Source organism: Passer montanus, unplaced genomic scaffold (assembly GCF_014805655.1).
Source record: "Passer montanus isolate IOZ18808 unplaced genomic scaffold, ASM1480565v1 scaffold81, whole genome shotgun sequence".
Lineage (NCBI taxonomy): Eukaryota > Metazoa > Chordata > Aves > Passeriformes > Passeridae > Passer > Passer montanus.
Window position 1 is genome coordinate 986718 of NW_024373368.1, and position 19311 is coordinate 1006028.

The 19311-nt window shown below is 51.3% G+C and overlaps 1 protein-coding gene across 5 annotated transcripts in view; it reads left to right on the forward strand.

Moving 5' to 3' along the window:
• CALN1 (calneuron 1) overlaps window positions 1-18176 on the forward strand; it is a 141887-nt gene extending 123711 nt beyond the window's left edge. For all 5 annotated transcript variants that reach the window (XM_039732937.1, XM_039732938.1, XM_039732940.1 and 2 more), the window contains 2 exons: window positions 5132-5285; window positions 11474-18176. In XM_039732937.1, coding sequence (XP_039588871.1) covers window positions 5132-5285; window positions 11474-11601 — 282 coding nt within the window. In that variant the 3' untranslated portion in view covers window positions 11602-18176. The remainder of the gene's footprint in view (window positions 1-5131; window positions 5286-11473) is intronic.
• Window positions 18177-19311: the final 1135 nt, after the last annotated feature.

Sequence of the window (19311 nt, forward strand, 5' to 3'; positions counted from 1 at the left end):
CTGCCACCCGGCTGTGCTGGGCACGTCCCACTGCCCACCGCAGGGTGAGCATTCCAGGTGAATTCCGGGGAATGCTTCCTGCAGGGCTCCCGGTGCCCCAGGCACTGGCGGAGAGCCTGTCCCCATGGGAGCGAGCACAGGGATGGGATAAGGGGTGGGATGGATGGGATAATGGGATAATGGGATGGGATAACACCATGCAGGGAGGGCAGGGCTCTCAGTGCTGGGATCCAGCCCCAGGCAGAATGGGACCATGTCCTGCCCACATCATCTCCTGGCAGGAGGGCATAATCCATCGTGGGTGGATGCCAGGCTGGAGGGGCTTGGAGAGGGGTGTGCCTGGACATTTGGGAAATGTTTCATATGTTCCCACTTATATATATACATATACATATACATGTATTTGTGTTGTTTGTGCATACACATTTCATACTTTAGCATTTATTATCATCATATCCCAGAGAGGGATATGATGAAGAATAGAGAAGAGACCTTAAGACCATAAAGTTTTAAACACCTGCCATGGGCAGGGACATCTTCCACTATCCCAGAGTGTTCCAAGCCCCATCCAGCCCAGCCTTGGACACTGATCCAGGGGCAGCCACAGCTGCTCTGAGCACCCCGTGCCAGGACCATGCCAATTCCATCCCAGTATCCCATACATCCCTGCCCTCTGGCAGTGGGAAGCCATTCTCTGTGTCCTCCATCCCTTGTCCAAAGTCTCCATCTTCCTTTTTGGCTTCTTCAGGTCCTGGGAGGCCACAGTGAGGTCGTCCCAAACCTTCTCCTCTCCAGGCTGAACAATGCCAACTCTCCCAGCCTTTCCTCACAAGAGAGCTGCTTCATCCCTCTAAATAATAATGATAATAATAAGGATAAGGATGATGATGATGATGATAATAATAATAATAATAATAGCAATAATATTGTGTAATAACAACAGTAACCATAACAGTAGTAATAACAACAATGACAACAACAACAACAATAATATGTAATAAGACAATGCATTTCTCCATACAAATATATCTGTACATGTGCAAAAAGCCCAAAGCTGCTCTGCAGACTCCAGGTGGTTTTGGGCCCCATCTCCATTGTGGCAGTGTGGGCAGAGCCCTTCTGCAGCTTCCCTGGGATTATCCAAGCCATGCAGAAGGTCTGAGGGCAAAACGAGGGCCTTGTTTGTCACTCAGAGATTGTCCAGGGCTCCAAAGGAGAGATCAGTGGAACACGGACAGGGAGCTTTGGGCCATGCAGGGGTCACTGCAGATGTGCTGCTTTCAGCCTGGTTTAGTGCTGGAATTGGGGTCAGGCCCATGGCTGGACTCAAGGATATTTTCCAGCTGGGGGAAATGGATTTGTAGAGAATTTTCAAAGCTTGCTAGAAGGTTCACACAGTGTGCATCTGTATGTAAACTTGGAGATAAGAAATGCTGACTTGGAAATGCCATGGAATAGGACAGACATTGCTGAGAGAGAAATGGAACTAAGAACAAGTTTCAAAGGATGCTTTTGTAAATAAGACTGGATACTTTGGAGAAATAGAACTATGAAAGATGATTGTAGTGGGACCCACAAAGGGTAATTTTAGGTGATTGGCTTTAAGGCATTTACAGCATAGTGTGGCTAAAGCTGACAGGCCAAGAAACACTTGTAGTGCATTGTAATTAGGAAATAATTGGCTTCTGATTATGATGACATGGATTATAACATCTGTATTGTCTCACCCTTCTCATGAGACTGAAAATGGAATAAAAGTTTTTAAAACACCTCTCAGTTGCCCTATCTCTGGGTCAGAAAAAAGCTTAATCTGACATCCAGCCTAAATGATTCTGTGATTCTTTGAAGCTTTTGGGGTTGCAGAATTAATTTTCAGAAAACGAGGCAAAATCCTGCTCCACCTGGAGCCCTCACCAGCCCCAGCTGACCCTTCCAGGTGGTTTATGTGGGAAACCATAAACCACATGGGTCTAAGTGCTCTCCCAGCCAAACCTCCCTGCCAGAGCAGCCAGTCCCACCTCTTGTCGAGCAAAGTGGCTTTAAAAGACCCTGCAGGTCCCCAGAGTGGCCCTGCTCCTGTCGCCCACCTGCAGGACAGCAAGGCCACCCTGGGAGTCCAGAGAGGAGCCTCCCACTGTTTTGTTTTAAAGCTGAGCTGATAGGAAGTGATCAGGAGTGCTATTCCAGCATTGAACCCCTTCAAGGAACAAGCCCTTCCCCTTGGGCCATTCCTGCACAGAGCAGAGGAGCCCGGGCCAGGCAGGACACAGAACTCCCTGGGAATGGGGCTCTGCAGGCAAGGCAGACACAAATCTGGGAAATTTCAACTGGGGAGGCTCAAGGAACTGAGGTAGGGATTCATTTCCTGCAGGAATTTTAAGTCAAGAAGGAAGCTGGATTGGACCAGGTGCACTTTCCCTTCCAGACTCCAGCCTGGAGCAGAGGCAGGAGGACAGAAGACTCTGCAGAGGTTTTTCAGTGGCAATGCTGGGAGAGAGGGAGAGCAGCAGAGACTGAGAGGCTGAGGAGCTGGGGCTGTGCAGCCGGGGGAACAGGAGGTGGCTGGAGACCTCCCAGCACCTGCCAGGGTCTGGAGGGGACACAGGGAAGAGAGGGACCCTGCACCAGGAACTGGAGAGACAGGACACAGGGAATGGCTCCCACTGCCGGAGGGCAGGGCTGGATGGGATATTGGGAATTGGGAATTGTTCCCTGGCAGGGTGGGCAGGCCCTGGCACAGGGTGCCCAGAGCAGCTGGGGCTGCCCCTGGATCCCTGGCAGTGCCCAAGCCCAGACTTTTGTGAGCCTGGAACAGTGGAAGGTGTCCCTGCTATGGCAGGGGTGGCACTGGGTGGGCTTTCACGTCCTTCCAACCCCACCCATCCTGGGATTCTCATCACTCCTGAGCTACTCAGCCTGAGGTTTTCTTCCCTGACCCCTGCTCATTACACAGGTGCAAAATCATTCATCCTCCAAGGGGTTAATGAAGGAAAATGAGTGCACTTTGCTTAATCTGGGCCCTGCAATATTCCATCTATCTCTGTGTGTGCAGGCAGATTTGCACACATCCCTCTGGTTTTATCCAGCACCCACAGAAACACCAATTTATCCAATTCCCTTCACTCATTTCCTGCACCATCCTTACCCTGCTGCAGGAAATGTGCAGGGGGGTGGACAGCAGGGACCAGAGACAGAGTTCTGGCTCTGTCCAGATGAAAAGCATTTCTGTCAGCAGCAGGGCTGATGGGTTTGGTTTTTCTGCTGTCTTGTTCCTCAGGGATTCAGCTAAAAATAGTGAGCACCCCATTGTCACCAGTGGCTCCTTGGTGCCCAGTTCAAAGCTGGGCTGCAAATCCCCCTGGGATTTAATCACCAATTTCCATCCTGCTTTGTTGTGCATGAACAAATCTCACCAGCCCTGCTCTGCTGTCTTTAATGTTGAAAAGGGAGCAGCTGTGCTCTTCACATCCTGTTCCATGACAAAAAGCGTTTCTCCTGGCAACTGAAGGTGTGGAAATTTGGGATAATTCCTCTGGTTGCCTTGCAGCAGTGCTGGGGGTGTTGCTGGAGGCTTGCAGTGAAGCTGCCCAGGGTTCCCAGCCCTCCTGGGTGGATTCCTGCAGTCCTGATTGCATGGGGGTGAATCCAAGGATTTCTCACCCAACACCCATCCTGCATTCCTTTGGGGTCTTCATCCTGGGAAACTCCAACTTGAAACTGAGCCCCAGCAATGGTAACCCCATAATTCCATCCCCATTGTCCCTTCCTGCCTGCAGGAGCAGCCCCTCAGCCTGTGGTGACCCCTTTCCACCTTGTCTGGGCTGATGCTCAACCTCTGCTGGATTTCTCCTCCAGTTCCTGCCTCAGGGACAATTCTTGAGGCTAGTACAAATCTGGGCTTTGCTGTAGTTTGTGGGTTTGGCTTTTCTGCCTTCAGGGAGTCAGGATCACAGAAAGGCTTGGGGTGGGAGGGACCTCAAAGCCCTTCTAGTGCCACCCCTGCCATGGCAGGGACACCTTCCACTGTCCCAGGCTGCTCCCAACACTGTCCAGCCTGGCCTTGGGCACTGCCAGGGATCCAGGGGCAGCCACAGCTGCTCTGGGCACCCTGTGCCAGGGCCTGCCCACCCTCCCAGGGAACAATTTCTTCCCAATATCCCAAAACCTCTGGCAGTAGGGAAGCCATTCCCCGTGTCCTGTCCTGCCTGGTCTGTCCTGTTCTCCCCAGGCTGGGGAAGGAGTGGGAATTTCCTGCTGCATCCCCACTCTCCCGGGGCAGAGGTAGCTGGGAGTTGGCCTTGCCCTCCTTCCCCTGGGGCATTGAGCCAGAGGGGTTTGGCCTTTCTGGGTGTCCTGAGGATGGCTCAGGTGGGGTGGAGGAGCCCTGGAGGGCCCTGGTTGCTGTGCACAAACCCTGCTGCGGCTGCAAGGCCTCACTTCGAGGAGCTTCTGCAGCACTCAGGAAAACTCATCATGGCTTGGAACATTTCCATTCTTCTTTCCTATACCCAGAGAGACTCCTCTGCTCCCCTGGCACTGCACAGCAGCCAGGGTGTGCCTCCTCTCTGCTGCACCATCAGCAGGGATTCATTAATACCACAAACTGCACGTGTCTAGCATCCTTCTGGGGCAAAATGTTCACATTCAGCAGGAATTTTGGATTTAACTTGGTTGGTGTAAGAACAGCACTTCCTACTAGATCCACAGCAGAAGTCAGCTCTGAGGGAAGTGTCCTCTGCTTCTTCCTCCCCCCAGGCACAGCTGGAGGGTTAGGAATGTAAAAAAGGGGGCACAAACAGGGCTGTGGCTCATGGGAGGTGTGAGAGCTACCAGGGGAACCCCTGAGGGCTTCTCTTTGTTGGGATGGGCTGGATTGCTGCCTCTCCAGCCTGGAAGGCCATCCCTGGCACAGGGCTGGGTGTCTCTGCTGCTCCAGCAGTGCCAGGGGAGCTGGCAGGGGCAGCACCATTTACAGCATCGACTGTTAGAGTGAAAGCAGCCCCAAAGAGCACAGACCCCAGCGAGCTGTTGAATTGGGGCTGATAAAACACGAGCTGGGGATTGTGGCCTTGCCCTCAGAGCTGCTTCCTGGGAGCCCCATCCCTGGGTGTAACTGGGCTGTCTCCCACAGTTTGACATGCAGAGGATAACGCTGGAGGAGCTGAAGCACATCCTGTACCACGCCTTCCGCGACCACCTCACCATGAAGGACATCGAGAACATCATCATCAACGAGGAGGAGAGCTTGAACGAGAACTCTGGCAACTGCCAAACAGAGTTTGAAGGTGAGAGTCAGTCCCTGGGTTCCTGTTCTGTTATCCTGTGTCTGTCCAACTCGCTCTGATCTGGGACAGAGGTGCCTGGGGTTGGCAGGGAGTTATTTTGGAGTGAGCAGCAAGGACACCCAGAGAGCTCAACAGCTGCCCTCACACTTCTATCCCTCAGCAAAGCTGGTCCTTTTCCAGGCTCAGGGATGGAGCACTGGGGGTTTCCCCCCTCTCTGGTGGGATGCAGGCAGAGGGATGTGCTGAGGTCAGTGTCTAAGCCAGGCTGAATTTCCCTACAGAAACACCTTGATTTCCCTCATCCCACCATGGAAAGACTTTCTTGGGACTGGTAGGCCCTACCAAGCTGTGTTGGGCTTCTCCAGTTTTATGTTGAGATCCCAAAAAGGCTCCCAGGGAGCAGCTGGGATGAGTCCTCTCCTGCACTGTGACACCAGCAGTGAGCAGAGGTCCATGTCCTGCTGCCCTGGGACCTTTTGCTCTGAGCTGCCAGGACCTGCCTCAGCCAGGACAGCTCTGAACACAGGAGGAGCTCTTCAAAGCCAGGGGCTGAACAGTGCTTGGAGGCACCCAGAGAAAGGGAAACGTTTCCTTCCTTCAGCAGAGCCACAGGGGATCAAGTATTGGGATCAGAACTGGGATCTACAATAAATTTTGCACTTGAACACAGCTGACACTGGCAAGGAAATTCCCCATTTTAAGCCACCTCAGAAGAAGCATTTTCATTTCCTTGGCCAGAGGAACTCCAACTGCTCTGAAGTGTTGCTGCTTAGAGCAACCAAACAGGTCCTGGTTGTTCATCCTGTGGCTGCCCTTGGAACCCTGGCAGTGCCCAAGGCCAGGCTGGATGGCTTGGAGGAGCCTGGGGCAGTGGAAGGTGTCCCTGCCCATGGAATGAGATGGTTTTTAAGTTCCCTCCCTGCCCAGCCTGTTCTGTGATTCCATGAAATCATCTCAAGTGCCCAGGGAAATGCAACAGAGAAGCTCAGAGTTTGTGCCCTGCTGGAGCCACTGCATGTCCCACCCAGCAATCCCACTTTAGACCATTTTGGGAGGAATTGTGACATTCTGTGGGGTCAAAGAGCTCCGAAAGGGCACCAGGCAGAGACAAAGAGCAGAGGATGAAAATATAGCCCAGTCCTTGGCCTGGCTAATGAATGGGATGCAGCAGCTCCATTCTCACCCTCACCTCTGCCAAACCAGGCAGAGAAGCTAGAGGAGCACAGCTGAATGATAAAAACCCTGCAGGAGGGAGGCAGCAGCAGCACTCTCTGAATCAGGCCAAGCAACAATTTTTGTGTTCTTCCTGGAGAAGAGTGCAGAGGAAGAGATGTTTCTTCCTTGCCTGGAGCTGTTGGTGCCCACTGACCTGCTGATCCCTGGGGACAGGAGCCAGCTGTCACTGCTGCAGAGTTCTGGGAGCTTGGCTGAACCATCCCAGAAAAAACCTGAGTCCCAAATGCTCAGCATCTCATTTTGGAAGCTCCAGTTTCCAAAAGTGCAGCAGGAACAGCTTTTCTCGTGGGATGTTTTGGCATTGCTGGTGCCAGGCAGAACCTAGAAGCAAAACAGACCCTTTTTTTAGATGTTGGGAACACACACAAATCCAGCAGAGAATAAAGATCAGCTGAACTATCAACAGCGGGGCAAAGTTTTGCTCCAGGTCCCAGTGGAAGGGGACAGTTCTGGTCTGACAGCTCTGACAGGAGCGTTTCTGCCAGGAAAGGACAGATTGTGTCCCTGCAGCTCTCCAGGCTGGCCAGGAATGACCCTCAGAGCTCCCAGCTCTCAAACACCAGGATCCCTACAGGGCTCAATAGCAGGAATTACATGTCATGGATTGTGGCACTAAAGGTCAGCTGTCCTGGGGTGTGTCCCTGGGGTCACTCACTTCTAATTAGTGCACTGAAGGAGATGCTTTTTGGGTAGAGTTCCTTGAGATCTATATTTAAGGTACATTCACCCCATTGAAGGGCCTTTAATTCTGGGGAGGAATGAAGCCAAGATGAGCCCCAGTTGTTCCCACTGAGATTTGGGGATCTCCTAAGGGAGCAGACACAGCAGAGACTTCCAGGAGCACATTGGTGAAAGGGTGAAAGGATCTCCACTCAGTGTCACCTCTGGGTGTGCTCTTGGATCCCAGACCAGCTCCAAACCCTTCTCCTCCTGTGGGCAGAGACATTCCCCTTCTCCACACCTGGACATCCCCCTTCTCCACACCTGGGTGAGCTGGCTCAGGTGCTGAAGAGTGTTGTACAGGTAATATCACCAACAGTACAAATCCATGACATTTCTGTCGTAAAGTTATGGAAATAATGTGATAATAAGGTCTTTATGACCATGAAATCTTCTTCAGTATCAATGTGGATGGCAGACCTTGCACCTCTCACCACACAGTTTACCCCAAATACAATATTTGTACCACAGTCAGGGCCAAGTCCAGGATTTCCTCAGCTCCCTCTGAACACTGAAGTCCTTTGCAGGATGTCACATCCAGGGGAAGGACAGGCCCAGGGCAGAGGCACAGTTCTGTCCTCAGCTTTATCTCTGTTTTTATCAGCATTCTGGGCAGGACAGTGAAGGCTGTGTGATTTCCTGGGACACAGGGAAAGGACAATTTGCAGCTCCCAACGATTTACAGCCCAGCAGCCTTTTCCTGGCAGTTCCCTTGATCCAGCACTCAGGACACAGAGCTGGTGGCACAGCAGTGTCAGTGGCTACAGCACTGGCAGGGGGGTCCCACCCTCAGCCATGACCCTCACATCCATGGGATGCAGCCAGCAGCTCCTCCCTGTCCCCCTGTCCTGCTCAGCTCAGTTTGGGGATGACAAACTGACCTGTTAAACCAAAAATAACTCCAGGCAGCCAGAGCAAGCCACCATCACTCACCTGTGGCAGGGCTGGGACAGGGCTCTATAAATACACTGCTCTGTCCTTGTGAGGAGCTGTTCTCCTGCAGGGGAGAAGGCTCCCAGTGCTGGGAGCACATCCCAAACCCACTGTGGCCATTGTGACCTGGAAACAGCCTGGCCCCATTAGCCCCAGTTCCTGAGGAGTTCTGGGGGCAGTGGTGTGTGCCAGCGAGGGAGTTCTCCTCTGCAGCCTGTCCTGGGACTGTTGAGAAGATGAAGAATGACCCAGCTTCGATTTGCCTTTGCCTCATGAGGTCTGATGGATGTTGGAAACCTCTGGGTTGCTCTTCCCCCTAAAAGGGTTGAGGATTTCTCCAGAGGAGCCTCAGGCTCTGCCCATGTCCAATGAAGCACATCCAACCCCTGGCATGTCCTGTGGGTGGCAAAAGCTCTGGGTCCCAGCTTTGGGTCCCAGTGGCACCCAAATGTTGGCATCCAGCCCAGGAACTATGCCAGCTGTGGGAACCAGCAGGAAAAGCAGATTCTGTGCTCAGAGATGATGGATTTAGAGAAAGGAGAGAACTGAGGGCATGTCCTCCCCAGTAAGCAGGGCTGGTTAAATGGAACTTCTAGTTGTAGGGAAGAATTCCAGGAATCAGGACATCAGGAGTTCCAGCTCTTCTGTCTCACTGTGGATTTTAAGGGAGCAGGGCAATGCTGATACCCACCTCCTTCCTGGAGTCATTCCCAACCAACAGCAAGAGGGTCTGGCTGGGCAGACATTCCCCTTTCCCCCGGGGGTATTTGTAGGTAGTTTGGATGTTTGGAATCCCTTTAGTGGGTAAAGGTCAGTAAATGGGGCTTCCCTGCATCCTGCTGCCTTCAGGCACTATTGTATAACAGAGCCCTGAAGAAGCTGTTCAATTCAGGAACATTTCTGCAAAAACACCAAGCGTATTTTACTCTTTTCCTCTGAAGAGGTGAGGTGGTTATCCCAATAAACCCTTGGCCAGCCTTGGGCTGCTGTTACCATCACCAGCCCCTCCCTGACAGCAATGCTGGTGGTGTCAGTGATTTCTCTGCTTCCTGGGAGTGCTTTCAAAGTACAGAAATAATAGAAAAATACATTAAAAATAATTACAGATGGGCAAAAAAAGCTTTTCAAAGCACCAGGGCACCATGCACAAAGCCAGGGGGCCACAGCACTGGTCCTTTGTGGTTTATAAAAGCCAGGGAAGAAATCCTGGAGCAGAGCAGTGCAAGCAGAGAGTGAGGAATGTGGGAGAGCTGCTGGCAGGGGGGATTTCATTCCCTGCCCAGAACACAGCAAGGCCTCACTCACATTCCCTGCCCAGGGCAGGATGGCTCCAACCCTCCCTAAGGAGGGCTCTGTGCCCCTGGCACTGAGCTGGGACCACTGGGAGCTGGGATTAGGGCACAGGCACTGCTGAACACCAGCCAGAGGAGGTGATGGGGGAGAAAACAGATTCAAAACCCAGCTTCAAAGGCTCTCTGTGACATAAGGGTCAAGGCTGGATCAGAACAAGGGGGTTTTCCACATATTCTAAAAATATCCTCCTTTCCAGCTTTCTAAACATGGGCATCTGGAGCCTGTCCTTGGCTGCATTTTAGGTTTGTTTTGGGGTTGTTGTCAACCATCTGAAAGTTTCCTGTCATCACAAGACCATCCATGAGGAGAAGGTGACAGGGACATCCCTTCCCAGGGCAAACCAAGCACCGAGAGCAAAGCAAGGCCCAGAGCAGGCAGGCAGAGCTGCCCATCCTGTGTGGGGTGATTTCCTGGCTGTCCCTGACTGTCCTGGACAGGCCAAATGCCAGGTCCTGCACTTGTTCCATGGGGCACAACAGGAACAGAATGTCCCATGGAACACTCCAGGCTGGGACAGAGGAGCTGGCAGCTGGAAAAGGCCTTGGGGGTGCTGGTGCCAGTGGCTGGACATGAACTCACGTGTGCCCGGATGGCCAAAAAGACCAATGGCACCTGGGCTGTACCAGGACCAGGGCAGGGCTTGTCCCCTCTGCTGCCACTGCTGAGGACACACCTCAAACCCTGGGGACAGCCCTGGGCCCCTCAGGAAAATGCAGACCCTGAGGGGCTGGAGAGTGTCCAGGGCAGGGAACGGAGCTGGGAAGGGTCTGGAGCCCCAGGAGCAGCTGAGGGAGCTGGGAAGGGGCTCAGCCTGGAGAAAAGGAGGCTCAGGGGGCCCTTGTGGCTCTGCACAGCTCCTGACAGGAGGGGACAGCCGGGGGGTCGGGCTGTGCTCCAGGGAACAGGGACAGGAGGAGAGGGAACGGCCCCAGGCTGGGCCAGGGCAGGTTTAGATGAGAAAATAAGAAACATTTCTTCACTGAAAAGGTTGTCCAGCAGTGGTGGAATCCCCGTCCCTGGAAGTGTCCAAGAAGTGTGGCTGTGGCACTCAGGAGATGGTTTAGTGGTGACCATGGTGGTGCTGCTGGGCTGATAATTGGGCTGTTCCAGCCATCAGCACCTGGGATTGCCTGGGGGAACCTTCAAGGCCTTTGCAAAAAATCTCCACAGTGCCCAACAGCACATGTGGCTCTGACAGTCAGATGTGGGGAGGCCAAGACAGGGTCATGAACTGGCTTAATTAAGTCACAGCACGAGTTCTCACTGACAAGCTTGGCAAAAAGTAAAATGAAATAAAATGAGTACTAAAATCCCAACTCTATCTGCTTTTTAATTGCTGCTCTCATCTCTTCTGACAATTATTCTGCAAGCATTCACTTGGAAAGGTTCTTAATAAATCTGATTTGGCTTCAGCACAGAAAACCTAAAACCTAAAAAGTTTGGAAAAGTGACTCATGTGCCATGGATGCTCCTGGGAATTGTCATAGTGGGGGCCTGAGTGTCATCAGGGAGCACTTCTTGATTTTCCACTCATTTCCAGTTGACCTGGATGAGCTGGAGGGATTCACACAAGGTTGATAATTGCTATTAAAGAACTTTAGAAACAACTTAGTTCAAACTGAAAGAGAGGAAGCTTAGGTCAGAGACTGGGAAGAAGGGTAGGGCACAGGGTGCCCAGAGCAGCTGTGAAGAAGGGCTGGGATGAGCTGGATTGGAAGGACTGGGACGAGCTGTATTGGAAGGACTGGGATGAGCTGGTTTGGAAGGACTGGGATGGGCTGGTTTGGAAGGACTGGGATGGGCTGGTTTGCAAGTCCTGGAGGGTTGGGTGGGTTGTTTGGGAATGTCCCAGCAGGGAAAGGGACAGTGAGAACAGGAGGGCCCCTGAGCTGCTCCAGGAGAGAACAGAACCCCTGCCCTGTGTGACGCCCGTCTTGTCCCCGCAGTGCACGCCCAGAAGCAGAACCGCCAGACGTGCGTGCGCAAGAGCCTCATCTGCGCCTTCGCCATGGCCTTCATCATCAGCGTGATGCTGATCGCGGCCAACCAGATCCTGCGCAGCGGCATGGAGTAGGGCTGGCACGGCTCGGAGTGGTCCTGGCACGGGATGGCGGCCATGCATGCGCACCCCGGGAGAGCTCCCGCCCCGATCCCACGGCACCGACACGCGGGCACAGCCGGCGCCTGCAGCAGGAGCCGGAGCCAGCAGCGTGTCCTGTGAACCAACCACATCCTTTTGGCAGGGACATCAAAGGGCTGTTCTAATGCTTTAAAGGTTTTGTTTCCTAATGCAATAATCCCACATCCAGGAGTCCCGAATTATTGCTTCGAAACAGCAATGGCAACGTGGAGGACACTTGGATCCGGCGCTCTGCGGTTTGGAGGAGGCCCAGCCTCGTGACTTGTCCTTACTCCAGGGCCCAGTGACGATCCCACGGAGCTCCCGCCGGGCCTGCATTCCCAGGAAGTTGATCGTAGCATTGCCACAAGCAAGTCCTGTTCCTTTTGTTCCACGTGTTCCAGCTTCACTTTCCTTTTCCCTTATGACCATGCCATGGAGTTTACGGCATTAGAGGGGAGCTAGAGCATCCTTGTACAGTATTTTCTGAGGAAAAAAGGGGAGAATTTGCCAGCACCATACAAAATGTCTATTTTTTGCTTCATCAGCTCCACCTTTGACAAGAGACTGTGGGGTAGCAGGAGTCTGTTGGCCATTTTTTTCCAACTGTGAATCAGGGCTTGAGGAGCACCCCTTGTTTTCCCACCTGGGCATTGCTGAACTTGTGCAAAGTCTTCCAAGGGACTCTGCCACCACCAGCGCCAGCTAAACCTCCATCTCCTCGGGCCTCTCTGCATATTCAACATTTCCTCTCCAGCAGTTTTACCCTTCTTCTTTATTGGTCTCCAAGAATTTTTTCCCAGGTAAAAATCCTGAGGGAAGCTCTTCCTGAGCCGAGCTTTCCTCCCCTCGCCTTGCCTGCACAATTTTGATTTATTCCATTTCATGTGGCCCGGTTATGATCTGCAGTGAAACCTCCATGGCAGACATCATCCTGTGGGGGAGGTTTTATTTTCACCCACGTGGTAAAGTGTTGATTGACCAGCCAACTTCTCCATTCCCTCCCAGGATCCATCCCACCACCCCCATCCCATGGCAGGCTCCAGCAGGGGCCATTGGAAAAGCTGAGCTCAGCAGGAGAAGAAGGAACCCAACCTGAGCCCACCCCCGAATGTTTGGAGTGTGTCAGACTTCCAGGTCTGGGCAGCCTTGGGTGGTTTTCCTGGAATACATTTTAGGGAGCAGCAAGGAGAAGATGGAATGGTGCAGAGCAGGGACACCACACGGGAAGTGCAAGGAGCCAGGATGCCTTGGAAAGGTGTTTTTCCTTAGAAACTTGACACAAATCTGTGCATTTCCCTTTGGATGAACTGTGCCCCTGGGTGTCACACCAGGACAGAGGTGATCTCCTGCCCTCCTGGCAGATCCCAGCTGCTGATCATAGAGTGCTCCAAGGGAGTTCCATGGAGGCACTCCAGTGCTGGAGTGGGGTGGCTGTGCTGGGAGAGCTCCAGGCACACCCAGGAACCCTGAGATGTTGCTCCTGGAAGCGGAGGTGACTGTTCCCTGTGCCACAGGAGGGGCAGGACGGCTCCCCCAGGGGTTGCACAGCCCAGCCTCCCTCATCCCACCCTGCAGCCACTGACTTACACTGGATCCATCCCCAACACAGCTCTTTCTTTTCTACCAGTCTGAGTGACATTTAGCTGTATTTTAGCAGCCTAATTTAAAAATCTGCTGCTCGTTGTCCTGTCTCCCACTACCCCTTTGAACTCAAGTCACTTTTAGGTGTCTCAGTCTCCCACCTCCACCTTTTCCTGTCATTTTCCTGGTGTCCCCTCCATCCCAAAGACAACACCTTTCCCACAGCCCCTGAGCTGGTTTCTTCTGCCTTTCCTAAACACATAACTACTGCTTTTCTGTTCTGCTGTAACCAATAGAGGTGAACTGCAGAATATTCCATTAAAAAAAACCAATTCTGTCTCCCAGAAGATGGAGAAATTTCCATTTGCTGCAGGGCAGCAGCAGAATATCTGTGGGATATTCTGGTGTGGGATTCTCAGTACTGGGGAGCCCAGACACATTTTCTGTGCTGGTCATTGTAGATAATGAGCTTGGAGATCATTTTGAGGAAACTCATCCCCACTTTTAGGTCTCAGGGGTCTGTGGAAAGGTGGCAGCTCTGGGAAAAAAGTCTAAATGTTCCTTGCCACCAAGGAACACTCATTTTGTCCCTGGGATTGTGCTGGGGTGAGCACATGGGAGATGGAGGTGGAGGGGAGGGATGGGGGAGCACAGGGCGGAGCAGTGCCTCCACTGAGCCCAAACACACAACCCCAAACCAGGCATTTCCCCACATTTCCTCACCCATGTGCCACAAACCCCCAGCAGACTCCAGGCCCAGCAGCACCTCATGGACAATGGTTGTCTGCATTCCTTGAAGCTTTCTGGAAGGCTCCAGAATTGCCTCCTGCATGCCCCATAAACCCTTGTAAATACAGCCATTCTCCAGCCCAACCCTTCCCCTCACAGTTCCATTTGTAAAGCCAAACCTATAATGAATATATTGGTAAAAGCCATAGCCTGGTGTCAGTAGAGTTCATTGCACAACTCCCCACTGATTTTACTGGGTACAGGATTTTTGGAGCTTTGGGGTGTGATTTTTTCTGTAGGGAACCTCATTTTTCCATTATGAATCAGGGTCATGTCTTGCCAGAGATCTCCTTGCCCTTCCTAGAGCTGCCTTCCTCCATCCCCAGGCGTTGTGAAGAGATCCCTTCCTCAATCAGTGGCTCCTGGCAATGCAGGATGGATCTGGCCAAGCTATTCCATTCCCCACAACCTTCCCATCCAGCAGCACTGAATGTCTCCTACCTCCCTCCCTGGCTCCATTTATGTAACATCCATTTATCTCTTTTTTTTTTTCCTTTTTTTTTTTTTTTCCCTTCTACACAAGAGGGGAAAAATAGGGCTTTTTGCTGCTTTTACAGACAGGAGGTAAAAATAGAGCAGTAAAATTCTGATTGGAACCTGATGGCAAAAGCTGAGGGGGGAGAAAGCAGAAGAATCAAAGACATAAAAATAAAAACCCCACATCCCATACTTTAAGGAAAAAAAAACCTTATTTAAGTGCTAATTAACATACTTTAAAAAATACTCAGACTGCAGCAGAGCTGTCAGAAAAAGCTCTAAACTTCTGCTCTTGCCAGTTCCAGGAGGATTGAAGTGTCTTTTCAGCCCTGCAGTTCTGGAGGAACAGGAGATTGCCATGGCAACCCTGGCTGTTCGTGACATGGGTGCCACCGTGGCAGAGCACACATGATCCCAGACTTCCAGCGATGGGCAAACAGCTCCCAGCAGTGGGACAGGGGCTTTTCATGGATTAGGAAATTATTAGGAATTCGTGAGCAACTCTGTTGGCTTGGCCACAAAGAACTGTGTGCAATTAAGGGGATTGACGTGCAGGGAAGGCTTCAAGAGGGACGTGGTGATTTCAGCCCGAGAGAGGCTTTGGTTTAATTCAGGAGGGAGTGAAATCCACTCAGCCTGAGCACTGCTTGTCCTGGGCTTGCTGAGGACTTTATGTGAAGGTTTTCCATGTGGGGATCAAGCTCTGGTGGGAAGGATTTGGGTTCCTGCTCCTACAACCCCGATCACTACTGACCTTGGCTTCAGCTACTGGCTTTAGCAGTGATCCTGATCCCATGCTCTTGGAAAAGCCAGCAGAAGGAATAGCAGCCTCACCAATGCTGAAATAATTTGAAGGCTGTAGGGAAGTGAATTCCAGCCAATGCTGCTGAAGGAACACTGCTCACCTGTCAGAGCCAAAGCCATGCCTTCAGGGCAGACATGAGGAACCACAGCTGGGGAGCTCCAGGCAGGACAGGTGCAGTGGCTTTGTCCTGTGCGCCGCCAGGAGCTGGGCTTGAGGTCCTTGTGGGTCCCTTCCCACCCAGGATATTCCATGATGGTGGTGCTGTTGGCCCTGGAGAGCCAGATCCTGCTCACAGCCAGTGACACCTGGGGGGTATCACCTCCAGTGCCGCCCACGGGAGCCTGGCCCCTCCACAAGTGCACCAGTGAGGAGGAGTTTCTGATCAGAAGCAATGTCAACATAATTAAAAGATTTAAATTAGGAAGGCTTGGCTTTGTTAGGACTGTGGTCCTCATGCTGTGGAAGGTGACAGGGAATTAGAGAGAGTTCACAAAATAATTCTCCTTCCTGCTTGATGGGCACTCCCGGTCACTGTCAGCACCTGGGACAGTGATCACAGAGCCCAGGTCCAGGGTGAGCAGGAGGGTGGGAGGGAGGAGCACCCCCAGCTCCTGCCCGTGCTCCCCGGTGAGCCAGGCTGAATTTCTGGGTGTAATCCAGTTCATTTGAGAGATTCCATCCCGGTTATCCAGAGGTTTCACCTGTTGGAAACATGCACTGGCAGGGCTGGATGTTGGTTGCTTTAATTCCAGCAGCTTGGATACCCCTCTTTATGAGCTGGGCTGAGTAAAGAGAGGTTTTAAATCCAGAACTGGGGTAGGAAGCAAGCAAAGCAAGCCAAGCTAGAAAACATTCCCAAGGCCACCACTCTGGATGGCTGAAATCTGTTTGGATGAGCCGAGCATTCACTGGTCCTTTCTTCCATTGAAGCTCGGGAATATTTTGTCCCAAAAACTGACTCTGCATCCTCCTGCCTGTTGCAGAAGAGCTAACCATCTCCTGGGCCACCCCTGGCACTGGGAGGTGCTCCAGGTGACTGGGAGGGACTCCATTCTCAACCAGGGCCCCAGGACAAGGGGACTCAGCTTTTCCCATGGAAAACTGGGCCCCTGCACGTGCTGGGAGCTGCCAGGGCTGTCACCACCGAGGTGACAGGAGCACAGCCCCCGTCAGCCCTGGATCAGCGAGGGGAGAAGCAGTGGGAGGAATGACATTAAAATCTCTAAGAATGAAGTCCCTTATTTTACCCACCCCTGTAATCCATGATTTAGTTCCTGCTTTATGGATGAGCGTTTGAAAGAAGAAAAACCAACTCTTCTAAAATGAGAATCTGATGAAGTGTCTTTTTTTCTTGGCTCTGAATCATGCTTCCATTACACTGATGAAGATGTACAGAACTTGCTGGGTTTCAATCTATTATTTTACCCTCCTGTGCTCTGACAGTGCAATTACATTTCCCTGGCATCACTTAAAACCTGTCCCTTTCCCAGGAATTTAATGCAGAAAAAGAAAAGTTTCACCACATTTCCATATCTTTATATTGTTGCCCATTATCAGGATGGGGTCTGTATTTCTCCAGTTCAAGAAGGACATTTTAGGCAGCTCTAGGAAGTGACAAAGCTTCACCAAGAGCAAGGTGGGCAGAAAATCTAAGACCCTTTTAACTGGAAGTGTGATCCACTTGCACATATCCAGTGGCAAAAGCCTGGAAAAGTGGTGTAATTTGGCATCTTCACTATGAAATAATTGCAGCCCCAGAAGAGGGAGAAAGGAGAAAAAAGAAATCCTCTGGATCTAGGGCTCAGTACTTGACAATTTGATGATGAAAGTACCACAGGGTTTTGGTTTTTTTTTTCATTTTCTGTCAAGACTGACCAACATGCTTTGTAGCCTTGAAAACCATTGCTAGATGAAATTGCCGTTTTCCACCCAATTATTTCCCCAGCTGTTCTGTCTTCTGCTGGCCTGTCTTTGCCAGCAGCCCAAACCAGCAGCTGGATTTCCCCCACTTTAGGTGAGATCCATGTTCCAGCGTTCCTTTCCCTGCTGGTCCTGTGTCTCCATCGGCCAACCAGGAGACCTTTGGAAGCTCTGAGGTGGCTCTGGTGCCACCAGCACTTGGGCACGTTCTGTCCCTCCTGGGGCCATTCCAAAGGGTGCAGGTGATGTTGTTGACATCAATCCCCAAATTCCTGCCTCTGTTCCCACTGAGCAGCCCGAGGGTGGGCTCACATTCCTGAGCATCCCTTCCAGAGCAGCCAAAACCCTTCCAGCTGTTGTTCCTCAGATTTATCTGGGCTGGGCGAGGAAGGGAGAGCAGGTTAGCCGTGGCCCCAGGGCCAGTCAGAAATAACTCATTCGAGTTCACTGGAATAAGCCCAGGACCCAGGCTGTTGCCATTTAATCCATAGCAGGATCCGAGGAATCAATGCCTCCTGATTCATCTCCAGGAAGGTCTCCACTAATCCCTGTGTCTCCCTTTTGTCACCAGCTCATGTTTTCCAGCCATTTACTGTTCATTTGTAAACTCACCGGGTTTTTTTGGCTTGTTAACGAAAGACATGGCTTTTTAATTAAAGAAAAAACTTCACAAAGTCAGCAGCATAATAGTAAAAAAAAAAAGACCTAACAAAAAACCTTTGTACAAAATACTGTAAATATTAATATAAATTAACTGGGCATGCAACTGAAATAAATCCTATGTTATTACAACTTATCTGAGTGTATAAAGGAGTGTATAAAGGAAAACTGAATGCCATATGTATCAGCTGTTCCCTCTAACCAAACTCTACTGTAAATATATAATCTGTATAAAAATATTTTAATTTTACCATTATTTATGCAATAGAAATAAAGGTTTTTTTCTTTTGATGAAGCTTTTTTCCCTCTTTTGAAGCACTGATATTTATTCATGCCCAAGTACAAGAGCAAAAGCAAGATTTGCATAAAATATTAGGACAGAGACCCTTTATTCCTTCTGAGAGATACATGAACATTTGGGGGGGTTATTTTGCTTTGAAAATAGATTTACATATTTAAAAGCCTGTTACTACAGACGGAGCTCCTGCCTGGAGAAATGGGATCAGCAATTCCAGATGCACAGGAGGCCAAAGGGAGGGACCGAACTTCTCCTCTGGAAGGCAAAGCCACAAGTGGTCAGATCTCAGGGAGAAAGGTCAGCACTTGCTTAAAAAGCCCATTTTTTATCCCTCCAGACAGCCAGAGGCTGATCCCTGAGCTTGGGTGGGCTTGGGGTCCTGGTACTGCTGGGAGGAGGATGTTGAGCACAGCTTTAATCCTGCCTCTGGTATTGCCAAGGCCGGAGAGCTGCTCTGTGAGGATTAACTGCACTCAGGTGTCCTGGAGAGCTCTTTTTCCCTTAAAAACCCAGAGCTCTTCATTTCTCTGGAGCCCTGCCTGCACAGGAGCCAGCCCAGCCTGTCCTGCTGGAGAAGGTGAAGGTGAGGTTAATGACTGTCACCACAATTCCTGGCACTGGTGCCTGAATTCAGGTTGAAAAGGGAATGGTTGATGTTGGCAAATCAGCTTCCCCCAGGTGGGGCCAAGGCACAGTGGCAGGACAAGGCTGGGCTGGGAGAAGGTGTCCCTGCCCATGGAATGAGGTGGACTTTAAGGTCCTGTCCAGCCCAAGCCATTCTGGGATCCTGTGACAGTGGGGTCTGAGCAGCTCCATGCAATCCCTGCAATCCAGGCAGGGATTGCCACTGGACAGATGTGCAGGAAATCCATGTTTAACAAATTTAAAGTATGAAAAAGGCACTGCACACTCTCACTGACCTCTCATGTCAGTAGAGAGTGTTCCAATGAACAGCCCTGGAATGAGCCTGGATTTATTACAGGAATGAATCAAATGTACTGCAGGAATTCCTGTACATTCACCATAGGAAGAATGAGCACTTGGAGGAATTCCCAGCTGGAAGGAGGAACCTGCACCCCACACTGAGAGCTGTTCTCCTGCAGGTCAGTGTGTTCAGTGCCCTCAGTAAAAG